This window comes from Rhopilema esculentum, chromosome 4, assembly GCF_057945365.1.
Source record: "Rhopilema esculentum isolate cy_ngs chromosome 4, ASM5794536v1, whole genome shotgun sequence".
Classification (NCBI taxonomy): Eukaryota; Metazoa; Cnidaria; class Scyphozoa; order Rhizostomeae; family Rhizostomatidae; genus Rhopilema; species Rhopilema esculentum.
In genome coordinates this window covers 3,967,944-3,993,946 of record NC_142818.1, presented here as the reverse complement: position 1 = coordinate 3,993,946, position 26,003 = coordinate 3,967,944, and the positions used below count along the sequence as shown (strand labels likewise).

The 26,003-nt window shown below is 35.1% G+C and overlaps 2 protein-coding genes across 3 annotated transcripts in view; one reads left to right on the top strand and one right to left on the bottom strand.

The window, feature by feature from the left end:
- Positions 1–26,003, bottom strand: part of LOC135691017 (uncharacterized protein F21D5.5) — a 99,554-nt gene that overhangs the window by 3,053 nt on the left and 70,498 nt on the right. For both annotated transcript variants that reach the window (XM_089113996.1, XM_089114000.1), the window contains exons 15-23: positions 14,744–14,815; positions 13,915–13,963; positions 12,942–13,009; positions 11,547–11,639; positions 10,670–10,744; positions 9,581–9,608; positions 8,422–8,483; positions 5,113–5,222; positions 4,519–4,606 (exon numbers count right to left, since the gene is read on the bottom strand). In XM_089113996.1, the coding sequence (XP_088970122.1) occupies positions 4,519–4,606; positions 5,113–5,222; positions 8,422–8,483; positions 9,581–9,608; positions 10,670–10,744; positions 11,547–11,639; positions 12,942–13,009; positions 13,915–13,963; positions 14,744–14,815 (645 nt within the window). The remainder of the gene's footprint in view (positions 1–4,518; positions 4,607–5,112; positions 5,223–8,421; positions 8,484–9,580; positions 9,609–10,669; positions 10,745–11,546; positions 11,640–12,941; positions 13,010–13,914; positions 13,964–14,743; positions 14,816–26,003) is intronic.
- On the top strand, positions 1,668–5,310 carry LOC148960315 (uncharacterized). Its single transcript, XM_089114020.1, has one exon. It carries the CDS (start codon positions 2,316–2,318, stop codon positions 3,894–3,896), a length of 1,581 nt encoding a protein of 526 aa, XP_088970146.1. The 5' UTR covers positions 1,668–2,315; the 3' UTR covers positions 3,897–5,310.

Genomic DNA, 26,003 nt, shown 5'->3' with positions numbered 1-26,003 from the left:
TTCTGTATGGAAAGTTCTCTATTCTATATGCTTTAGGTTTTATTTTTGGCAATTGCAAAAGGTTTTCCCTTCTCAAGTTGCAACGAATATTTTTCTCAGTAAAAATATTTGAATATTTCAATCATTAGCAATTATTCTTGCATACCGTTCACAGTGCTCTTTCGTGAATGTGATTTAACAACTTTAAACAAGTTCCTCTACTATTAGTAAAAATCCGTATAAGTGGATAAAAACTAAATTGTGACCTGATGAATGTATTCATTAAACTTTCTGATGTGAAAAGATCAACATAATTAGATAAATTTATCAGCTAATCTACCGTGCTACTGAAAATTTCATTGAAATGGGCCTAATGAAATCTTGAGCATAATTACGTTTTTATTTATTCCCGATACTGGTTATCGAAAGCTCGATTTATCAAGGAACGAAGCCTAAAGATTTCCAATATATATTGACTTTATTGGTTTTTCATAGGGCTTCAAGAATTTATAATAAAAAAACTCGAATAATTAGTCCGGTGTAGCAACATATTGTAAATGCAGAGTAAATTAAATCTTTGACGTCTATGTTGTTTGGTTTGACTTAGCGACCCCTCCCATAGGTTTAACGAAATTTCAAGAGAGGACTGACTGTAAAGGCCACTGTGGAGGATAAATGAAATGGAGGCGAAACGGAAGAACCACCAAAACCGGAGTCAGGTTCCTTGAAATCAGCAGGTTTGCTGGTTTCCGGGACATTCTTGTAAATAGTTCTTTTCATTTTCATACTTCCAGTTTACCGCGTACCATTCAGCACCAGATTCATCCCCAGATTCATCCCAAGATTCATCCCCAGATTCGAAAACTTGCTTGTACTGCTCGAAATGTATCGAAATGACAATGATTAGCAAGAAAATATGTTATTTCCAGAGTTTCCTTCCTATTTCCACTCGATAAAATTTTTTTCTTGCCAATTTATTCTTGATGTTTTTAGCGGGCCTAGGCATGCGTATTTTCCATCCCCAGATTCATCCCCAGATTCGCGTTTTGTATAATATGGGTCTAAAAACAGCATGAGATGTGTCAAAATGACAATAATTCGCGAGAATATGTAGCAATATGCGGTTCTCCGTCAATTTCTACTAGATAAATGTCACTTTTCTACCACTTTGTTTCCAATGTTGCTTGTTGGCCTAGGCAGTACTTTTCATCCCCAGATTCGCGGCCACAGGGATACCGTTGCCAATATTTTACCATCCCCAGATAGGTATATCCCCAGATTCGCATTTTGTAAAATATGGGTCTAGAAACAGCATGAGATGTGTCAAAATGACAATAATTTGAGAGAATGTGTAGCAATATTACGATTGAAACTGCTTGTACTAATGTATCTATTATAATTAAAAATTGTTTGTACTAATGTATCTATTATAATTATATACAAAACGTAACAAAACTGGGAATTATATACAAAACTGATAAACGGATACCATTAATATTTAAAAAAAGAATTAAATCAAACATTATTATCGTATATATTTTCAATCGTAATATTGCTACACATTCTCTCAAATTATTGTCATTTTGACACATCTCATGCTGTTTTTAGACCCATATTTTACAAAACGCGAATCTGGGGATATACCTATCTGGGGATGGTAAAATATTGGCAACGGTATCCCTGTGGTCGTTTGGTATCCCTGTGGCCGCGAATCTGGGGATGAAAAGTACTGCCTAGGCCAACAAGCAACATTGGAAACAAAGTGGTAGAAAAGTGACATTTATCTAGTAGAAATTGACGGAGAACCGCATATTGCTACATATTCTCTCGAATTATTGCCATTTTGACACATCTCATGCTGTTTTTAGACCCATATTATACAAAACGCGAATCTGGGGATGAATCTGGGGATGGAAAATACGCATGCCTAGGCCCGCTAAAAACATCAAGAATAAATTTAGCAAGAAAAAATTTTTATCGAGTGGAAATAGAAAGGAAACTCTGGAAAAAACATATTTTCTTGCTAATCATTGTCATTTCGATACATTTCGAGCAGTACAAGCAAGTTTTCGAATCTGGGGATGAATCTGGGGATGAATCTGGGGATGAATCTGGTGCTGAATGGTACGCGGTTTCCAGTTTCATTGAAAATGCGCACGGTCTTTTATTGATAGCTTCTATGGTCTGGTCCCGTTGCAATTTCCATTCCTGACTGGTGGTGCTGGTTTATGCAGTCTTCTGGTTCCATTTATGTGTCTGGCTGCTAGTTTGTGACTACCGGAAGACACAAAAGTATCGTTTTACCATCGATTCTGTAAAGACGTTGGACTGCAAAGATGTCTGCGAGGAGATTGAAAAGAGATTTTGTGGATATACCAGATGAGGAGGAAGTAAGAAGTCCTGAACAGCAAGAAGAAGATGAGCGGAGGCGGCAACTTGAGGGCAGCATGTCATCGATTGACCAGTTAGAAGACTTTGAAACATACAACATCGAAGATCTAATTTATCGTGAGTATGAGCCAGTTGTCCTTCTGGATTCTTCAAATTACGAGAGATTTGACAGACTTGGCCGGTTTACTTGGAAAACAGGTAGACCCTCCCACTGGATCTCATTTCTGCATAGCTTGAGATGCGTCTTTGAAACAACTGTCGTGTCTGGCATCCTCATTGGCCTGTTGCTTACATTGGTGGTTTTTTTAGACGTAAACTTGTCGGACCTTTGCTCAGGTCTAAATTTTGCCAACGTCCATATTCCTGTTTACATCATTAAAATACGCATAGTATCTGATATGATATCTTCAGTTACAATACAGTTCTGGCATCTGATAACCCTGCTGCTAATATTTAAATGGTCTCTTATAAAAGATAGTAATATTATCAGCTGGAACATCCTTGCTGGTCTTCTAACTGGCATGTATAAACTTCTTTATGGAATGTTTTATGGAGAGGATGTATTTTGGAAAAGCTTTCCATCATATGGAATTTTCACAATTATTGCTACTTTCAACTCTCTGAAGATTTCTACTGCCTTAATGAACATAATAACACATGGAAATCAATGGTTGGTTGTATTGCAGCTTATGGCTCAGTTTGTCATAGGTTTACCAGTGGCCATTGTTTTCATGCTGTGGATAAATCCAGCATTCAAGAATATGGGTGAGATTGAAAAAATTGCATTTGCTAGCTTTGTTCCAATCTTGATAGTCATTCCCAAAATGATTGTGAGAAAAACAGTTGAATCATTAGGCAAAGTGAACCATCCAGGCACCTCAATTTACCTTCTCACAGCAATGTATACAGGTATTTCTCTGCTGTATAGGACTCTCCAAGTTCAAGTTGATGAAATCGTTGGCTATGCATTTCTCTCTATCATATTTGGAATTCTTTGCACATTGGAACGAGCAACAGTTCCTTACTTAGATTTCCTTTTACACAAGTTTTTAAATGGCAAGATTCAAAGCATGACAGAGTTCATGACACCACGAAGGAACAGACTAATGTCAGACCTGACGCTTATCAATATGATAACTGAACCTGCCATGATTATAATTAGCTGCGCTACAATGGCAGTGCTACAATACCTATATGGTGCTGATCAGAATGGCATTAGAAGTGACTTAAACTTTCTATGCAAAACAGCTACCAAACGAATAGCAGCTGCCATGGCCATTGAGGTTTTCTTTAATGTGCTTTCTTTGAAAATTGAGTCATACTATTTCAATATGGCAGTCATGAGAGTGTGGAAAAAGAAAAGAATTTGGATCCTTTTCACACTGACATTAAGTGCAGTTATATCGATCATGTGCTTTTCACATGTGATTTATGAAGCCATGAGACCAAACAGTCTTGTCAATGGAACATTGGTTTGTTCAAAACCATTTGTTAGACCCAGTATTATCATGAAAAAAACAATTTGAATGACTTCAAGAAAATATTTGGTAACCTTAGCTTAATGTTTGTACAAAAGTTCTATTAGCAAACTTCTATTAAATAATTATGTATGCAATACAAAATGTTTTCTAACTTTGATTACACTGCATTGAGAACAAAACTGTAATTTGCAGCTTATGTTTTGTCAAATTTTGTCCAGATAATCAGGTAAGTTTCAGACCTCCAATAACTTTTAGACCACAGTTAAAGTATGTACAAATAAGTTTTTCTTAGCAATTTTATAAAATATTTGATTTAGAGCTGTAGACAGAAATTCCAGTAATATTGATAAATGAGCTTAAGACTAGATCAAAGTAATGTGATGTTTGATACACGTTTATGAAATAATGTCTTGTACATCTTTGCTTGTCATTAAATCTTTGTAGCCTAAATTAGGGGTTTATTGCAAGGAAAAGAAAGAACAGGTCATCACAAAAAATTTCTTAAAACTGACTTAGATAAAAATTTGCAACTTTTGGAGTTAGTAAGGAGGATGAGCCCTTCTTCTGACATCCTAATCTAGGTCTCAATATACTTCAACAACTGTGGCATCACTGAGTTATTTGTAATTAAGCTAAAAAAACAATCTTAAAGTGAAGGTAAAGTTACCTTGTTATTGTGAACAGCATGCTCCATTGATGTTGTAAACTGGAAACATCTTATTGGAACTCTTTTTTCAGCAGCAATAGAGATATATCTTTTAAAAAAGTATTGTATAATTGGTCAGAAACTTTGGTACTTTTTATAAAGCTTTGCTAAACAAAAAGTTATTCTACAACCCAGCCATTACAACCAATATTTTCTAATCAACAAATTTTGAAACCTGGAAACAAAAAAGAACAGCAAATTATTCTTATGGCCAAAGATTTGGGAAAAATAGCACTTGATACATATAAATAGATTTTCAATAGCAGAGTCATTCAACCAATAAATCACTCATTGTGTATAAAATTTCATTCTTGACATGAAGCACAATTTCAGAGTTGGAAAGGGATGATAATTTTTTTTTGAATATACCCAAAGCAGGCTCAGCATTGTATGTGTCCTAGTGAGATTGCAAAAACAATTTAAGACCTAGCACAGGCGCGTTGATAATCTAATGAAGAAAAAAACAAGATGTCTGATCCCAGTTTAGCAATTCCCAGTCTAGCTCATCATAAAGGCTGATTAAAAGAAAAAACACATGAATGAAAAGCATTATACCTTTTTCTGCTGACTTTGTCTGGATTTGTATTGTCAACAATAGCACTCTTCCCCTGGGAAATCACAGAACGGCAATTTGTGACACATTTTTGCCAAGTACCTAGTGTGTCCTTCAACAAAAGAAACAAAAATTTTGTGAACACGCATGAACCAATGAACATTTTTGTAAAAATAAGAGACTTTTAGGTTCATAAGAACATTTTGAGGCATTTACATAAAAATGGTTGTATTTAACAAAAGGCAGCACAAAAATACAAACTGTTCTGGCCAGCTGTGATTTTAGAGACGCAGGACCTGTACATATTAGTTGTGGGGCCCCTTGGCTCAGAGGCTGGGCTGTGCCCCCCTGGCCTTCCTTAAACAGCCACTGTTTCTGGTTTAAAAAAACATGATTGAAATGAATAAAAATTGCTTGCAATTGCAGTTTTTAAGTAGGGCTCAGAGAGTGTGATATTATTCATGCAATGGTTTTTCATTTCATTAAAATATGTTACAGCTACCTTTGAATTTTTTTTTATTTCAAATACCACATTAATAGTTCCATATTCCCTAATATATCTATCGTGCAGTGGTCTTTTAGTATTGATGGAGGTAATTAAGTGTGTAAGATTGGGGTGGTTAAGTTTGAACTGGCGATTTTAAGAAAAATACAGACCTACCAACTCTCACGATTTCGCCATTTTTACACATTTCTGCATTAAACTTCAATCCACAAAGTTTTATGTTCGTCTCAGACTCAAAAACTCAAAACTCGTTTTTACCCCAAGTGCTAGCCTCATAATTGATTTGTCCCTTTTGATAGTTAATGTAGATGATAATCTGGACAAAGAGCCACATTTGTAAAGAAACGAGAGATCGTTGTTACAATAACTGATTCGACCAAAGCAGTTTTGAAAAAGGCAGTAGACAATCCACTACACACACCCACTGCGATAGAGAGGATAGTACTGATCAAAATCAATCGCCATTGTGATTATAGTCCTGTTTGCTGCCGATATTGGGATGGCTTCAGAGTGCAAAGGTATCTATCATAAGCAAGTGCAATGTTGTCTCCAAGTTGTAGTTGTCTAAAGCAACATTTCAAAAAGTTTATTAAAAGAAATAATGAAACGCTAGAGTTTCTGATGTTGCAGAGGCACACAACGTAGTTGATCAAAAAAGCTTTAAATGTAATGTTGATAACAGCAATATGCATAATTATCAGTCTGGATTTACGACCATATTCTCGACTAATTTTCACGTGAATCAACATGGCAATGTTACTAATAAATCCAACAATTAAAAAAGAGGTACTACTGGGCTACAACAAATTGGAATGATGTTGGTATGTTTGAAACAAAGACCATCAATATAGACTATCCACTAAGGCCTTTGCTGAAAATACCACTCTGAGGCTCAGCTGTTTATAGCATTACTGAAGAGGGAACAGGCCAGCGAGTAAAATTTGAAGCTCAATCTTCACGGACTTTCAAAATTTACACCAAATTGACAGCACTAACAGATGTAGACGCATAATTGATTACAAGAATTTTTGATATGCATTTTAGTTAGCGCAGCTATATTCATCACGTATCCAATTATTTTGCTTGTCTTGGCCTTCCTGGGAATCGTTATTCGACATTTTATTTTATGAAACCTTCAAGCTAATTATTGAAATCAAGGCGCCCGGTTCCTATCACTTTGCTATCGTACGAAAATGTAGCTGAATGAATCCAATTTTGATTTCGCATTGCCGCTAACATACTCGAAAATTGAGTAACTTGACACCAAACCTAAACAAAGTCGTAACCTGATCAAACAAACGATGTTCAAAGAAGTGTCATTCGAACTATGCCCATATCTCCAAAAGCAGCATTTTACAACCTTGGATAGAACTTTTGAACAAAACCCCTAAACGTATGCCCGATGACGTAGGCCCGATGACGTGCATCTATAATCAACCCTACACCTCTCCCCCCATATTGAAAGCTGGACCTGATGTATTTTAGAGGCAAGAATATCAACATTGAATTGGGGGGAGAGGGCTATAGAATCTCAACACCGTCTGTGTAAGACTTTAAATTGTTAGTAGAAAGTGCGGGAAAATAACCGACCTCTACCGCTGAGCTATCGGGTCGTGCTTTCAAGCCAACACCCAAGGCCGAGTCATTCACCCGCACTGTCCCTCTCTTTTAACTAGTTACACAGGGGATCCATCGCAGCTTCATCACAAAGTGCAAAGGACCTGAAGAGTGAGAGAGGACTGCCCACACCAGGAGGGCCATCGCAGCCCCACCACTGGATAGGGTTGAAGAGAAAGTTTACAGGCAACTTGTGTAAAACCGATAATTGCGATGTTCAAGTGGTTGTTTTTTGTTCCAAACTTCTGACGAAGACCACTACAGGAATATAACCAATGCATATGGTATTGGAAAGTCTGCAGTGTCAAAAATTATAAGGGAGGTATTAGAAATCAGAACTAGAAATCTCAACAGAATGCTTGCTATTAAAACAAAAAGCAACATTGATTTTGTCACAATGAGATATGACACGAGAATCGAAAATCAAGAATATTTACGGTTTTACTTGTATTCATTACTACCGAGCTTAAAGTGTTCTCAGGACACTGATAAGCTATGCTTAAAGGCATTGAGTCATGATAAAATGGATTGGGTATACCCAAACATACCTAAATCCACTGAGTCGTGATTTTCGTGCTGCAATGCTATTGGTTGACCTTAATCTGGTCACATGAACTCACCTCGTACTGATTAACAAAACAGTTTCCATCAATAGCAAGTTGTCAACAACGGATGCCAATATCACGTGAAACAGCAACGATCACGCCGAAACCAAATGACCCCTTATAGAGAAGGCCTATTTACCATGACTCAATGCCTTTGAAGTGTAGAGTCCTCTTCTTTCCTATCGAATATATAACACTACGTGAAAACACCTCGTGATTCTTAAACCTTGAATAACATAAAGTTGATGACACTTCTAACTCTGATCATGCCAGAGACTCAAACCCACGACCTGACTGACGTCCATGACTTTAACCACTGAGCCATCCTCACACGATTCCTCCAAAATATGCGTACTAGATGTCTACATGACAATATTTTAGTGAGCTACGTCTCACGTCTTTTCCACAGATTTTCTTTCTATAAAATAACTTGCTATTTGTTAGGCTATTTCAACCGATCAATTCAATTCGAGCACTCCTGCAACTTAGCACCTCGCCCTATCATAGTGCTAAGTTGTTATTGGAATTCATTAAACAAGACTGCTGTATGATGACTAATATACTTTGCAGGAATTCGAACTCACCCGACTGATATGAGAATATCCCTTCGACACGAAGTATTTCTTGGCAAAAGACGATTTGCCACCTAAAGCACAAATGATAAATACAAGTTATACGCTGAAATCAGAGTCATGAGAGTTACTGTCATAAACCGTTCGATGCAGCTTAGGCAGAACTGTACCCGCTATTTGATCTATAGAAGAGGACGGTTCTAAGTTGCTACTCCGAGTTTTACGCTTAATGCCATCATCAGGCAACTGTGGAATGAGATTTATAAATGAATTGATTAACAAAAGGATTATGTCGATGTTGATCACAAGTGATGGTTGCTTCTGCTGGATAGGGAAAGATCAGGGTTAGGAGAAAGCAACAGATCGGCAAAGGTGAAAATGCTTATCATCAGCTGTAGCGATTCCTTATGAGAAAATATGACGAAAAGAATCGACTTATATTCAAAACACAATTAGAAGTGATAAATACCAAGCATTGTTCTGAAAATTGACTTTAGTCTTTTTCCATCTCATTGTAAAAATTTTTCATTTAACTTGGTCGTTATAAACAGGCGAGGGAAAGAAAAACAATTTCTTTGCTTCAAAAGTTAGTTGGATTCAGGAAGGTTTTTCAGCGCTGTTTTCGACAATCAAACATAAGTTCTTCAATTGCCAGAAATTTCTTGAAATGGATTTCTCTTCAGCAAAAACACTGTCTACATAAATTCACGCTAAAAGTCACTTTGCAGTTTTATCATTTATAAAGTAACTGGTGACTGATTTCTTAGCTACAGGCGTGAATGGGGTCGCTTCACTGTCTTAGCGAGGTGTATTACGTCATTCAATCAAGTTATTGTACTTTATGTACCAACGTTCTTATCCTCTGTGTCAAACCTAAAACAGTGGGTATTTAAAGCTAAGGGTGACAAAATGCTTCATTTTTTAAAATATTCTCATAAGCCTTTCAAGCAAGAAAAGACTTTAACTAAACCCCAGATTTTGCTTGACATAATTAAGGAAGTATACAATGCAAAGCTTACAAATTGTTAACTTCCGGAAATTTTTTGTAGGCAGTCACTGAACTCAATAAAAATAGAGAGTCAGTAAGGTGTGGTATCAAGATTATATCAGTCGTCAGCATAAAAGACCCTTTCAGACAAATATTGACGTATAAAAAAATGAGTATACTTACATGCAGGAAATCCAACCATGAGGACAATCTGATGAAATAAGAGACGAATTGGCATAAGACTGCTGATTTTAGAAAAATAAAATACGAAGACATTGAATCATGACAATGAGCTTGGCATTGAATAAAGCAGTATTATCACAATGAACCCATGGAAAAACATATTTAGCAACAGTGAATGCATGGGGACGTAGGATAAATGCTTTGGAATTTGAAACAGAAGCAGTAGAAAAACAGTAAAAAACCTCTCTATATCCATAGTTTGTAGGCTAAACATCACATGCATATTATGCTACTCTCATTCTACCCTGCATGCCAGAGCTTCACTAGTACCAATCATTTACTGGCCTCTTTTTCATTTTTTCTTCAACATAGCCTATCACAGACGCTCTGGCACACAACTGTATTCATTTCTTCATTTCACAACTTTAAAATCTTCATTTCACAACTGTAATAATCAGGTTTAAGACTAATTATAAGCCAGAACAAGGCTCAACTCATTACTGTGCTCTACCTAAATTCTGTTCCAAGAAATCTAACCTTAATGAGCTTGGAAATGGAAAAACAGAAAAAAGAAACATTTCTATCGAAAAATTAAAAAAACAACAAAATGTTCTGCATAATGACCTCACTCGTCGTAGACAGTAAAATTCAATCTCCTTTCTTTTGGCTCAATATGTGAGGTGACTTTACAACAAATTCACAAAATTCATATGGTAGGATTAAAGGAAGAGAAAAATGAAGTGATAATTTCGATGCTTTAGAAATTGTTAACTTTAAAATTGTACTTAGCTCTTTAAAAAGGACTTTTGAAAACTAAATCAAAATCCACCAAATTCAGATTCCTAATGATGAAACGTGATAACCCTGCATGGAAACTGAGGAAATATGAGGACATAACGAGGGCAACCCAGGAGAAAGCTCAAGCTATCATTGTTTTCCTGCATAATGCTGGTCTCATAAAATGATCTGTTCACATAAAGTACCTTTTCCTGCTGGCGAATAATTTGGGCACATACTTTAAAACTTCAGCACTACAGTTCGTTGCTCTACAAATTAAATCAATGTTCCATCGACTTTTAAGAAACTAACCTCTTGCGTCTGTCTTGCTAATGCAGCATTTGAATTTCCAGGGTGTAGCAGTTGTTGACTTTTCATCAAAGTCCTCTGCACAAAAAATATTAAAAAAACAATAAAAACTCTACTGGATATTTTTCAGAGAACCAAGTAATCTGAAAATCTTTTAGAGAAAATTCAGCAGATCCAAAACGTTGATCCTCTGAGTGCAGATATTCGTTGATTAGGATTAAGAAATAAAACTCTCTTGCAGAGTCAAAAATCAATTAAAGCATTTTATCTTAATGTGGGTTTCAAGCATTAAAGAGCAATTGATAACGGGCGTTTGCTCGAAAACTCATGACCATTCGTCTTATTCGAGGTAAACATAACCTTTGAGCATTGAAATAATCGTTCAACTTAACTGGAGCTTCGTTTTCTCAAATACTGTTGTTACATTCAATAAAAATAAAAAGCTTCAGAATCTCTGTATACAGGAAATATTAAAACTATATAAATATATTTGGCAACTGTGAAACAACAAGGCAATGGATTAATTTCTGCGGAAAAATTATTGAAGAACCTGTAAATTTTGTGCTTTGTTTTCAATAAAAAATCTATCTATCTTTTTAGCTATAGGGTAACTTATGAAACAAGCTTATAATATAAACGGTCATATTTAGGCCAAAATGTAGTTTTAATCACTGAAACTTTGGTAAGATGATACTTTAACAAAACGACAGAAGGAGTTCGAAGAAAATATACATTTAGAAGCCTCAAATGCCATTTGCAGACCTCAAAAATAATTACTACAGTGATAAAACCTGATCAGTCTGCGAAAATAGACCTTGAAAGATTTAAAGATAACAAACAATGAATAATGGAGCTACATTTGATGCAATCTTTTACTCACGGGTTTGAACTGAGGCCAAGTGAAAGCGGCTTTGTTCCAGTTAAGAAAGAATTCATCCGGAGTATGAAAGTTTAGTCCAATATTCGCAGCAAACTTGAAAAGGATATCAATCAGTAAGTGTCAAATTTGATTTAGACAATGGAGATAAAATTCATATCTACTAAAACACAACAAAAAAGAACTTATTTACATATAATATTAAGAATACTATTCTTAAAATAAATTTCCATAAAAAGAAAGTTTTTTTTGCGGCACAAAATAAAATGAATTGCATTTTAAAAAGCCGTTTTAAGATGAAAATTATTAAAATATAGACAACAAAAATACAACGTAAGTAATAATTATCCTGAGAAAAAATCCCTGTAAAAAATTTCATCAGTTTTAATTTCATCAGTGATTACTAAACAGAATTAAATTCGCCTAAATACAATTTATAGCAGAAAAAACAAACATAGAAACCAAGGGGAATGTACCAGATTAGATGCACTAAGAAAAATGTGTTTAAGAGTATGGCATTGGCAACGGAATAAAATAGAGCAACGTGCGTTGACACCATCGAGCAAGTGGAAAATGATAATAATCATGATAGTATAGAGTAAAAGCCTATTTCTGTCCCTGCTTAGTATCAAAAGCATTAAGACAGAAGGGATTTGGTCGAAAACGTAAAGAATGTGGCTTTTTCCATCACTATCTATTGGCTTATTGGTAAAAATGCAACATAAAGAAAAAGCTTTCACCCTTCCTTGAAAGATGTCTGAACAATTTTATTTGACGTTATGACAAAACCACACAAATTTTGCTCTGTCAAGGACACGATACTGGACGAATCAAAATAAAACACATGAACAAGTTTCTCTTCTGTCTTGAGTTCAATGCATCAATGTTTTCAAGGTATCCTGTCAATGCGTACATTTTTAGTCCGTTAACTTTTGCTCTGAGGAAGCCCCGTTTGCCGGGGCGAAATATTTGCCTTCACTAATTTATGTGCATTTATTGCTGTTTATTCTTGGCAAATTGCGGTGTTTCTTATTTGCTAAATAATTCTATCTTGACATTTTTTGCCTAAGTAATGGAAACTGTAGTTCTAAAATTTTATCTATAGAAGAAAAAGAATTTTCCTACGTCAAAATGAACCAGCTTTTTGTGTAGACCGAGAAAATATTAATTTATTAGCTTCGTTAAATCCTGCAATTTACACCCTGTCCATTTGCACGCCAAATTATCACAGGGCGCTATCCAATGATAATTTTAAATCTTTGAAAAAGAGGTCTATCCTGCCTGATCTGGTATTTGTATATAGATGAAAGTATATTTCAATCGGCCAGTTTTGTCCCATAAAAGCGCATATGCTTTTTTTCCAAAGTCTTACGGATTTATGTAACCAAGTTTACTTACACAACGATCCGCACAAGAAAAGTCCTTTTTCTTCCCTTTAACCCAGCCAGCTGGTCTCCCAGCTGCATCTAAATTACAAATAAACATTTCTCTACAAACGAAAATCACACACTAGAAGTATTACCTATCATGGACAATATTCTATAACATGCTGCTCACTAAGGTAATTAGAAAATGGTTTTGGAAAAGGCAAAAATTTTACAACATAGTAAAGCATGTCTTTTTATATTCTTCACAGTATAAAACGTCAGAATATTCATCAAAAACTCTTATCTAGGAACTATGTATGTTTACTTAGTCGTGGATCGAAATAGGCCAATCAGAAACGCGAACACGTGACTGTTAAGGTTGATCAATCAGTGCCGCTTGCCTAAAGAAAATGTAACCAATTGAGTCCTAAGTAAAAACGAACTCCTTCTGTCTACACAATAGCATGGTACATAATTTTTCGCTTTCCCAAAGCTTATTTTATCCTAAACTGCAAAAATATTGTTAGTAATGTGAAAAATGAGAATGGAAGAGGTGATTTGGCCTTACAATGTACTGGATATCATAGTAAGTAGTACGTATGCAGTAGGACCCTTAAAATAATCGGTGCATGTTTTGAAGGTAAGCCTTCTTTTTAAAAGACGTCCTCAGATTTTGAAGATCCAAAAGGAATTAATATACATCGAATAATCGACTTAAAAAATTGAGTCAATATATGTTCTGTTGATAGAAGTATCCAATTGAAGCATTGACTAAGTTTAAAATGGCATTTGATGGATATTTGTAATTTCATATAGCTTTATACCTAATTGGTAACTACTTGTTCCATAATTTTTCTTTGTTTACCAAAACTTGTAAGGCGCCTTTGAATGGATTTTAGTATAGAAAAATGGGTTATTAGAAATATTCTAATAATAATTATAAATAATATGAAAAGAAGGGGAACTGGAAATAAGTCATAAAAAACCTTAAATCATATACATACCTCCAACATAGAAGGAAAGCGGGATGTCGATCGCTACACTGTCATTGTACTGAAAAAGAATCAATGAATTAATATCTAAGATTACTTCCCTTGTTGTTTTCCTAGTTTGGAAGCACCTCCTAAATTCGATTATTTTATCTTGCATTTAATTGTACAGTATAACTGTATTTTTAAATTTTACTGAATTCTTAAACTTTGAATCTTGTCAGTGTTGTTGCTGCAGTTGCTGCTGTTGCTGCTGTCGCTTATGATGTTACATCACTTGAATGAAATCAATCAATCATTCAAATCATTTGCACTACTTCGAAGTGCCATACTGTGCATACGCGGTTCCAGAAATAGGCAAACAAAAGTTCAAGTGGACACAGCCAACATAGAAATTGTAGAAACAATATCCCGGATTGATTAGTTAAAATAGTTGGCAAAAAAGTAAGATTCAAGTTTTTCAAGTTTTGTTCTAAACATGTGTGAACCGGCGGCCTTTCGGTATATAAACAGCGCCAAATGTTGAATCATTGATGAGAAGAAAAAAATTAAAAAAAAAATCATTCAAATCATTCAACCGGTCGGTCAATGAATCAATCGAAATTTAATTCGAGAGGGCAAAAAAATAAAACAGATGTAATTGTAAACAAAAAAACCACGCAAATCTTGAAAGAACTTACTTATTTGCTCGCTATAAAAATATAACAGAAGAACATTATTGTTCTGCCAGGGACTAAATAACTATTATTTCTTTAAAAAGCTAGCGAAAAGATTGCTTAAAAGAGATCATGTATGTTTTAAAAAAGATCGAACCACAGAAAAAATATCAATAGCAATTAAGTACTTTGCTACACAATTCTTGCCACATTCCTGTCACTGGTTTTCTGTATTTATCTACCCCAGTTGCCACAAAGCACTATGAAGAGAGAAACAAATTCAGGTTATGAAAATCTCCCGACGGTTCATTTCTGAAGCGTCAATCTTTCACCACGTAGTTTAAAATTATGAAACTTTAAGTTACACAAACGGCATGGGAGGGAAAGGATACTATCCTAGCTATTTTTCCAATTACCAAAAACTATTCTGGCCGATAAATCTTATAAATCTGGCTGATAAAATTAGATAAATCTGCCTTGCACAATAAAACACCATTTGGAAAGGTTTCTCTATAGTAAAAATTCTTTATAGAAAAGAAGGTTTCTCTATAGAAAAAATTCTTTCAATAAATAATCACTGGTCTCTGATTAGTGTAAAGTATTGTTTGATGTATATACCAATACTATATCATTCACGAGTGTTCTGATTAGTGCAAAGTATTGCTTGGTATATCAATACTATATCATTCACCAATGCTCTGATTAGTGCAAAGTATTGCTTGGTATATATCAATACAATATCATTCACGAGTGTTCTGCCTAGTGCAAAGTATTGCTTGATATCTATCAATACGATATCATTCACCAATGCTCTGATTAGTGCAAAGTATTGCTTGATGAATATATCAATACTATATCATTCACCAATGCTCTGATTAGTGCAAAGTATTGCTTGGTATATATCAATACTATATCATTCACGAGTGTTCTGCCTAGTGCAAAGTATTGCTTGATATCTATCAATACGATATCATTCACCAATGCTCTGATTAGTGCAAAGTATTGCTTGATGAATATATCAATACTATATCATTCACCAATGCTCTGATTAGTGCAAAGTATTGCTTGATGTATATATCAATACGATATCATTCACGAGTGTTCTGCCTAGTGCAAAGTATTGCTTGGTATATATCAATACGATATCATTTACCAATGCTCTGATTAGTGCAAAGTATTGCTTGATGTATATATCAACACTATATCATTCACGAGTGTTCTGCCTAGTGCAAAGTATTGCTTGATATCTATCAATACGATATCATTCACGAGTGTTCTGCCTAGTGCAAAGTATTGCTTGGTATATATCAATACGATATCATTCACCAATGCTCTGATTAGTGCAAAGTATTGCTTGGTATATATCAATACTATATCATTCACGAATGCTCTGATTAGTGCAAAGTATTGCTTGGTATATATCATTACTATATCATTCACGAATGCTCTGATTAATGCAAAGTATTGCCTGGTATATATCAATACTATATCATTCACAAATGCTCTGATTAGTGCAAAGTATTGCTTGGTATATATCAATACTATATCATTCACGAGTGTTCTGCCTAGTGCAAAGTATTGCTTGGTATATATCATTACTATATCATTCACGAATGCTCTGATTAATGCAAAGTACTGCTTGGTATATATCAATACTATATCATTCACGAGTGATCTGATTAGTGCAAAGTATTGCTTGGTATATATCAATACGATATCATTCACCAATGCTCTGATTAGTGCAAAGTATTGCTTGGTATATATCATTACTATATCATTCACGAATGCTCTGATTAATGCAAAGTACTGCTTGGTATATATCAATACTATATCATTCACGAGTGTTCTGCCTAGTGCAAAGTATTGCTTGGTATATATCAATACGATATCATTCACCAATGCTCTGATTAGTGCAAAGTATTGCTTGGTATATATCATTACTATATCATTCACGAATGCTCTGATTAATGCAAAGTACTGCTTGGTATATATCAATACTATATCATTCACGAGTGATCTGATTAGTGCAAAGTATTGCTTGGTATATATCAATACTATATCATTCACCAATGCTCTGATTAGTGCAAAGTATTGCTTGGTATATATCAATACTATATCATTCACCAATGCTCTGATTAGTGCAAAGTATTGCTTGGTATATATCAATACTATATCATTCACCAATGCTCTGATTAGTGCAAAGTATTGCTTGGTATATATCATTACTATATCATTCACGAATGCTCTGATTAATGCAAAGTACTGCTTGGTATATATCAATACTATATCATTCACGAGTGATCTGATTAGTGCAAAGTATTGCTTGGTATATATCAATACTATATCATTCACCAATGCTCTGATTAGTGCAAAGTATTGCTTGGTATATATCAATACTATATCATTCACAAATGCTCTGATTAGTGCAAAGTATTGCTTGATGTATATATCAATACTATATCATTCACAAATGCTCTGATTAGTGCAAAGTATTGCTTGGTATATATCAATACTATATCATTCACCAATGGTCTGATTAGTGCAAAGTATTGCTTGGTATATATCATTACTATATCATTCACGAATGCTCTGATTAATGCAAAGTATTGCCTGGTATATATCAATACTATATCATTCACGAATGCCTATAGAGTAACTATTTCCAATCAAATGATACCTGCAATGGAGTATCCAAAGCTTCTTGTATTTTTATAATTTTTTGCTTGAACTCATCTACAGATACCTTCCATTTTCCAAGGCCTTTCTACAAGATAAAAACGTCAATTTGAATTGAATTACAAAGTTTAATGCAATTGGAGATACAAAATGTCATTGCCAATGACTCCAGTTTAAAGGTTCTTGCGCAACCGGCTTCTTTAGCCGAAGCTGTCTTTTATCAGCAGAAACTATGATTACATGCATATAAAAATTGAAATACAAATAACTAAAAGTAAAAATTGAAATAAAAATAACTAAATTCATGCCTGTCAGACTTTGAATTTACCGCCTGAAGTGATGAATAAAATGATCAATTTGTATTTGGCTTTAGAAAAGCCCCGCTTACTGGGGTGTACTATTGGCAAATCACTTGGAGGACCATCTTTCTGTATAGAGCAAACCATATATTATCTACCTCATAGTCTCAACAATTAGGCATCGATACGAGTAAATCTAGCCTTTTCCTTTTAATGTCCACAAAACTGTAACCAAGGGCGAATACAGGGTGTCGAACAGAAGATTCCAAACTTCCTATACAGAAGAGGTGCACAGGAGGGGGGGGGGGGGGGGACCGTAGAGCAGCAGATATTTTTGATGAAATTAACACGTTTCAGAGCTGACTAAATATTGAAAAATTTCCCCAATCCCATCACCCTCAGAATTACTGCAAGATCTAAGGACCTCGTGGATGTCGCTTTAATATACGACCGTCAAATCTTATTCTGTATCCGCCAATAAGTGTAACAGATAAAAAAATGACAAAGGATCAATTTCCCCCAAAAACCTAACCATCTTTTCTTGACTTCTTTACGAAATAGAATGTTATGCTGTAAACATTATCATTTACCTGATTTGTAAACAAAACAATCTGCAAGGAAAAGTAAAATGAAAGGATCAATAAAAAGAATAGAAAACGTACAGAAAAATTAAAGTATGAACGCCTAGTGCTTTAAGGAGGCAAGGAATACATGGTAGTATCTATTCGAGGAAATTTTACACAAAATAACACACAAGATATATAGTGGGAATCGAGCACTTTACAATAGACTGGTCAGCAATAATAATAAAAAACAATAGTCATGAGGACAAAATTATTAGAATAACAATACTACTCTTTTTCTATACTCTTCTATCCTGGTTACCAGAGCCACATAATTCAAACACGGAAATAGAAAATAAGAGCGGAGAAGTGAAGGAGCCTTTACCTGAGAAGAACAGAAAGTAGCTCTAGGCTAACCCTTACCCATTCTCGTGTCTAAGGTTTTTAAAGGAGAACTGACACGCAAGAATAACTTTAGCTTATTCTATGCAAAATTTGTCGCTGACTTCAAATCTGGAAAAAGTTTTCTTCTAAGATTCACCGTTTTTCTGATATTTGCACTTTTATCCGTCAATTACGTCACAGCCAGGACTCGGGAATTTCCCGAAGCGGAAACAAGATTATCGCCAGGAGTTGTTAAAATTCTCGGTTGACGTCACAAGTGACATGTTAACAATGCCGTTGTAAAGGCTTTCACCGCAACGGTGAAAGTACAAATGAAGTTTCGTGTTTTATTGAAAATAGTCCGCGGTGAAAAGACAAAAAATTGTCAGGCATTTCATTTATAAGTATAAAAAAGCTAGAAAATCTTAGCTACATGTCTGCTAGGACGCCAATATCCACATAAAATTTATTTTTTTGCCATGATATCTTCGAACCAGCATGCTTTGAAACATTGAAAGAACCTCTAAGCTTGTGAAAAAAGGAGTCGACTTTGTTTGAAAAACTGATACCGTTTCTTCCAAGTTTTACTTTTATAATTACTAATGAAATCGCAACATGGGGGAGGGGGGGGGGGGGTGAAGCAATAGCCAAAAGACAAACGAAATCCAGTGGAGACGGCGGTAAAAGCGATCCTGCAACCTGCTTTGGGTGCAGAAATATGAATTCAAGAAAAAACTTGGTTGACGGGAGCTGCGAGTGTGACTAAATAATAATTTCACTGAACTTGATTATCGTATTTTAACAGAGGTTGAGATACTAGGAAATAACCTAGTCTTGAAAAAGACCCAAGTCAAAATTGTTTGCAAAAGAAGATACTGCGCCAGTTGATATTCCTATGACAACTAAAAATCATTTTCTTCGACTAAGAAATCAAGTTCTGTGACTAAGAGCTAAGAGCCTATTTCGTAGATCCAGATTTTTCAACCTTCACACCCGGTGAAAATGGCATATAATCCGCACAAGTGAGACTTTCAACCCGCCTTTACTATTTAATACCACGATACAGTTAACGAGTTTGAAACATGGAAAAACAATCATAGAATGCTATATTGATAGTGAATAACTTGCAGTTCCGTTTAGGGCATCATAGGCATTTCAGCGAATTAGGCCATACAGACAAAGCAGTCTGGACAAAGACCCCTCAATCTGAAATGAAATTCTAGTTTTACGATACCTGATCCCATTTAGATTGTAGCAATAGCAAAGTTTTTAAAAGAAACTCTATATCAGTTTGTACTTCCAGTCTGTTCTTTGTTCATAATATCGTCACTGTTGAGCCATGGAACGACTGTCTGCCCAAGCGGCAGCGCTGGTTGGTAGCAAAAACTCAGACGGCTGAAATTTTCCATTTGTTTCGAAATCAGTGTAATAAAACTCGGATTCAGAGTCCCGAACCATTGAAAAAGTCAATTATGTGTGAAAAATGCAAAATTAGCTCCTTTAAATAGCACAAAATAAACATTTGTCCGCAGCATTTTCTTAAAGGTTTCTATAGAGAAACACAATACGTGCTGAGAACATGTCACTTGTGACGTCAAAGATGATCGCCCACTCGTGACGATTTTCGCCTATAATAATAATAATAATAAATCGAATATTTTAACAGGATAACCTAATAGTTTAACAGGATAACAGGATAGCCTCGAGTCTCAAGTTGTCGGAACAATTGTCGTTTCTCAACTTAAAACGCCTGTATTTCAAAAACGGTAACTGTGATTTAAAATTTTTTTTCGATCCCGGAATTTGCTTGTCACAAACTACCGTTTTAGCCCAACTTATTTTTGCGTGTCAGTTCTCCTTTAACCAATCAGGAAAGCGCCTTCCAAAATTGATCACGGTGATTGTCCTCTATTTCTGCGCTCGAATTAACGTGGCTCTGGTACCCAGGATAACAACCGTTTCAACAAATAGCTACTGTCGATAAAGGCAATCATATTTTGAGGAATTATAAGAAACAGCAAAGTTTTGCTGTAAACTCCTATTCTTAAACTGAGCCTCCTTTTGAATCATTTGAAATCTCCAATTAACGCTAGCTCAAAAAGAAAAGTTTGTGGATTCCAAAATATCCGCATAAGTCTGGACGGGGTGTTTTTGTTGAAAATTTCATCATTTCAGAGCAGTATTATAGCAAGACAGCAGGGCAGTATATGAGTAACAAATCACTAAAGCCTTTTAAGATTTGATCCAACTGGTGGGCAAGCTTTTTCTATGAACAACTGTTCTACGCATATTAAAAGAGACACGGCCATAGTACACCACGCTTTTCAATCCGATTTAATCATGGCGTCATCTCCAAGTTTGCACGTGAAATAAGCATTTGGAGTAATTTGGTGTTAAAAATCCTGTCAACAATAATAAAAAGTAGACTTAAAGTTCATTTGATCTAAGCACGGAAAGGAAAGGTCAACTCAATTTTATTACTTAGATGGTAACCGTTAGCAAGAATTCAAAGTTTAAAAAGACCGTCAGTTTTTAATAGCATGTTGATGCACGGTGGGTATAAGTAGGAGGGAATGTAATAACGATTCAAAACTTGGGGCAGCTATGTAAATAAATGATCCTCATACCCACCACTGAGCCCCTTTACCTCGTTGTGGCAAGAGTTATACTCGAGCTGTTTTACTTGAAGGATTTGACTCCATATATTTGCTGTAATCTTCAGGTTGATCAACATTAAAATTTAAGCTAATTCAAACGATTTTAGCGCAGAAGGGGGGGCATGCCTCCTGACTCCCCGTAACCCTGTGGCAGAGACCCAGACCCTCGGAACGATGGGATTGCCCCTCGGAATTTCGAAAGTCTAATTCTGTTTATCAAAACTCATTCGTCTCCCTCGATAAAAGGCATTCGTTTAACATAGGATGATGGCAGCGAAATAAAGGGACATAAAGTAGCAGAATATGAAACACTGTTTGCTGTCTTTAGAAACTTTAAGACTTCGGTGAAAATTACCTTATAACTTGCATCATGAAGTTGCTTGATTTTGCTCTTTACGTTGGCAAATAATAACCTAAAAACAAAATATTTCTAAATCATGGATCTAGAACAGAATTTAAATGCTATGAAAATACTTGATAACTATCATTCTAAACAAGAAACTTTCATTGGTCGATTAGTAAAGCTCCTTACTATTGCGACAAGTTCATAATATATATGAATAGAGAATAGATTTGCTAGTAGGTTCTCCACAGTCATACTATGTGTATTACCTTGTGACTCTACCAACCAAACACCTAGGGCCGCCGAGAGGGGGGCAAAGGGGCCAATTGCCTTAGGGAGTAGGGAGCCTCAAAAAGTAATAAATTCCATCCTAAAATGGAATAAATAGAAAGTAAAAAATATGCTATAAAAATAGCAAAAGATTTCAAACGAATGAATGAATTTAAGGTAATATGAAGGGCGTGGTCGCAAAGTTAGTTCAACAATCGAGGCTATGCATTTCATGAGGTTAATTTTAAAATCAATGTACAGGGAATTGTTTATCGAGAGACGGGGTATTTCAGTTAAATGGTTACCTTCTCCAGCGTTGACCGTTATAAATGCTAGAACAATTAAATCTCTAACAAGGGCTTAATTCAGCGATGTAGGCTGGGAGGAGTCACGAGGGAAGACAGATAATTGGACTATGGAAAACTTACTAGCAAATACTCTCCACCAGGTCGCAAGTGCGCTGTTGTAATTTATAAATATAGAGCTTCCAAAACACTTCTTGCTTTGCCACACTCTTTGAACCCAAGAATGAGATTCAAGTTGTTTTATGCAGTGATGAAAGTGTCTTAAAATAAAGTCTGTTGCGAATAAATATAAAATCTTGTACATTAGCAGTAGAAGACGCTTTTTCGACTATGAATCTGCATTGAATTCGTTGCTTTCATTAGAAATTGCAACAGGTTGTCATGTTCCATGTGGTTCTTTTTTGCGTGCCGTTCCACGTGGTTTTCTAGATGAAAAAGCTTTGGGGGGGGGGGATGGGTTTTCTTTAATTTAATCACTTTCAAAATAATAGCATAATCTGCTCCGAGTTTACCATTTCCACTGCTTCTTCAAAAGTTAAATTATAATATCAACAAATTTTCACTTTTCTGACTTAAAGCTTTTTCGATAGTTTTTCTTCATTTCAAAGTTTCTTATGAATGATTTCTGAAAAAAGTTATTATAAATTTAGACGATCTTAGTTGGGACAATGGAAAGCTGTAGATAATAATGAGTCAAGGGAATTTCAAAAAATCAAATATATGTTGTTTCTATCTAACACGAATGAGAAATAGATTGAAGGGAGATGCGCATTAATGACAGCTTTTTGTTAAACTAAAAAACAACGGCGTAGTATCAGCTCCAGATGAAGGCGCACGTTATCTTTAGCTGCTTTGATACTGCTAGACCCAAAATTATAAAGTGTGTGGTAATTTGTATATATGATAATTTGCACACAGTTTATGAAGTTGCATATAAGAAATATTTGAATGTCTGTGAAGAAATTTTTTTCACGGATCCAAGTTATTCTATCGATAATTAATACCTGCGGCTCCCAAAGCTTATTCGTCCACGAAGTTGCCTTAAAATTGGTGTAGATAATCAATTCTCCTATAATATGTTTTTTGTTTATTTGTTTGTTTGTTATATTCCAGTTGTTGTTTTTCGAAACCATGCCCTGATGACCATTCGCAATTTTACGAGTGTGGATCATTTTGATTGGTGCAATGAAATGAATGGTTTGGGCTCTCAAGATGGTCCTTCCATTTGAACAGTTGTCATTGTGAGGGTTTGGTGACTTTGTTCCATTAATTTATCCTTCTTTTCTACTGAACTATTACAGTTGTGTCAACACAACTTTTAGTCATTTGAACAATGCTCATGATTATCTTTTTCAAGTTTATTTTTATGAAAGGAGTTGAAGAATACTGAGCGAATAGTAACTTCAAATTCAATATTCATTCATTCTTTCTTCTGCTAAGATCTATTTGTGATTCTGCCAATGAAATAGGCTGGAAGGACCTTTAAATCGATTTTGAATATAGCTTTCTGAATCATTTTGAGAAAACAAAGAATTATCCCAAAACGGAAAAATCAAGATAATGCCTCACTTACTTCCAATCGTCAGGCCCAGTTGGAAAAACCTTTCCTGATTTTGTGCAGATAAGGGTACCATCAAGATCGAAGCATGCCACCTAAGAAATACAAACAGTTCGATGCAACCAGTAATACGTTTTTTGAAATGTTAGCAGATAATATTTCGAGCAAATTTTATAGAAATTCAAGCAATACCTTTTCTCTTGCTTTCACGCCTTTTCCGCAGAAGACCATTAGTCCTTCTTCGAGTTTCCATGAGTTTTCCTTTACCTCTGTCGCTGCTTGTTCAGAAGTTTTCATGTTTTTAACATTCAAGTCATGCTGTATGTTGCTTGAAGAATCTATTTTCTGAGTGTTAGAAATAGCTTGTGAGCCACCCGATCGACTCAATTCCTTTTTAAGTTCTTTCAAAATATCATTACCAAACTCAGCCTTCAGGTTGTCCATGTCTACATCTGTCTCATCCTCGGCAGAAACGCAAGAAAGTAGTTTTCCACTTAATGATTTTCTCAATTTTTTTGGTGTTTCAGAAGCAGCCGTATGGGGGTCATCACTTCTTTTACGCTTTCTCTTTCCAGATGGGGAGTCAAAGGGTGGTGCATCTCCACTCTTTTGACAGCCTGATGCTGGCAAGAGATTTTCTTCTTTGTTTGAGTCCATCACAGCGTGAAAACCAGGCACCGGATCGTCACAACTTGCTCCCTTTTTTGTTTTCGAGGATATAGACGGTATTTTGTCAGATTTTACGAGCGTTTCTTTGGATAAGGATCTTCTAATGTTTTGAAAAGTACATTTAAATTTATTTGCACAAGAAGTCTTCTCTAAATTTCCTTCTTCTAACAGTGGAGTATTGGTGTCTATAAACTGAACACGAAAGTTGTGCTTTCCGTCAAGAAATGAGAAGACAGCACCAGGACCCAGAAAATTCCTCTCTCCTCTCTTAAGAAGTGTTGATCCAACTGCACTAGGATTTCGCCCTAACTGCAGATAAATAAAATCATTCATAAAAACATTCAAGAAGCCTTAGGGCTGATAGATATTATAAAGGACCCATTAATGACAAATGCAATGTAAACATGACAGAATTATAACCAAAAAGCCCCATGTTGCCACATTACTCTTAAACTATTGATAAGCGATGATTAATAATACTTTGACTGAATACTAACATATGATAACAATGATATAAGTAATAATCTAACTTAACAAATACAAGAAGATCTAACTTGATAAATTGAAGGCATTGAGTCATGGTAAATAGGACTTTTCTATAGGGGAACAATTGGCTTCTGAGTGATTGCTGCAGTTTCATGTGATATTGGCATCCATTGTCTTTGACAACTTGCTATTGTTTGAAACTTTTTGGCTAATTAGTACAAGGTGAGTTCATGTGACTAGTTCCAGGTCAACCAATAGCATTGCAGCAGGAAAATCACAACTCAGTGGATTTAGGTGTATGTTTGGGTATATCATCTCCTTTCATCATGACTCAACACCTTTAAGCTCAAACTTGGTTAGGTATTGTAAACTAGACCTATATATTTATTCGAATAGGATTAAGCATAAGGTTTCAAACGGTTAAAATAAAATAGTAAAAAACTATTGAGTCAGTTTTTCTGGCATTTTCAGGACACATTTAAGAAAACAGTTCTAGGACAATTTTTGGCATTGAAAATTTTACACAAATAATCGGAAAATAAGTAAATATTAGCCAAATCATAAGATTGACAATTTTCTCAAACATTATTTATTTCGAAAAGTTAAGTACAATATGATTAATGGCTAATAGAACTAAAGTTATTAACAAAGTGTGTGGACCTTTTTCTATGCAATGGCAAATTTTAACTTAAGCATCTTCACTAATTTTTAAGAATATTAAAGATAGCATGCTAAGAATAAAAATATAAAGTGTATGAATTGTTACAAAGTAAGAATACCTTAAATGAAGCTGACAACAAAAGCTTTGTCCATGCATTGACCCTAAACAAAAATAAATTAAAAAATTAAAATGAATTTAGTACCTGTTTCAGTTCAATCTCTTTTGATTGATAATCAGCAGTTACCTCAACTATAAAAACAAAAACAATAATTGATTTAATTGTAATTAAGAGCAGTAACTGAGAACTAAGAAATCAAATTAGGTATAATTAGGTATTAATTTGCTTGAAAATGTTAAACTTTGCATAATTAAATAACCTTTTGCACAAGGGAGAAGCTGATGCCTTTACAAGAAGACTGGACACTGAATAATCAGATGCCAGATTTCATCTAGTTGAGTCAACTCCGGGTTTGCAAGAGAAAAGAAATGCATGTTGATCTTAATCAACATTAATATGGCTGATAAACTCAAAACTCTTACTATTATCTGGTTATTGTAGTCACAACATGGCTTTGTT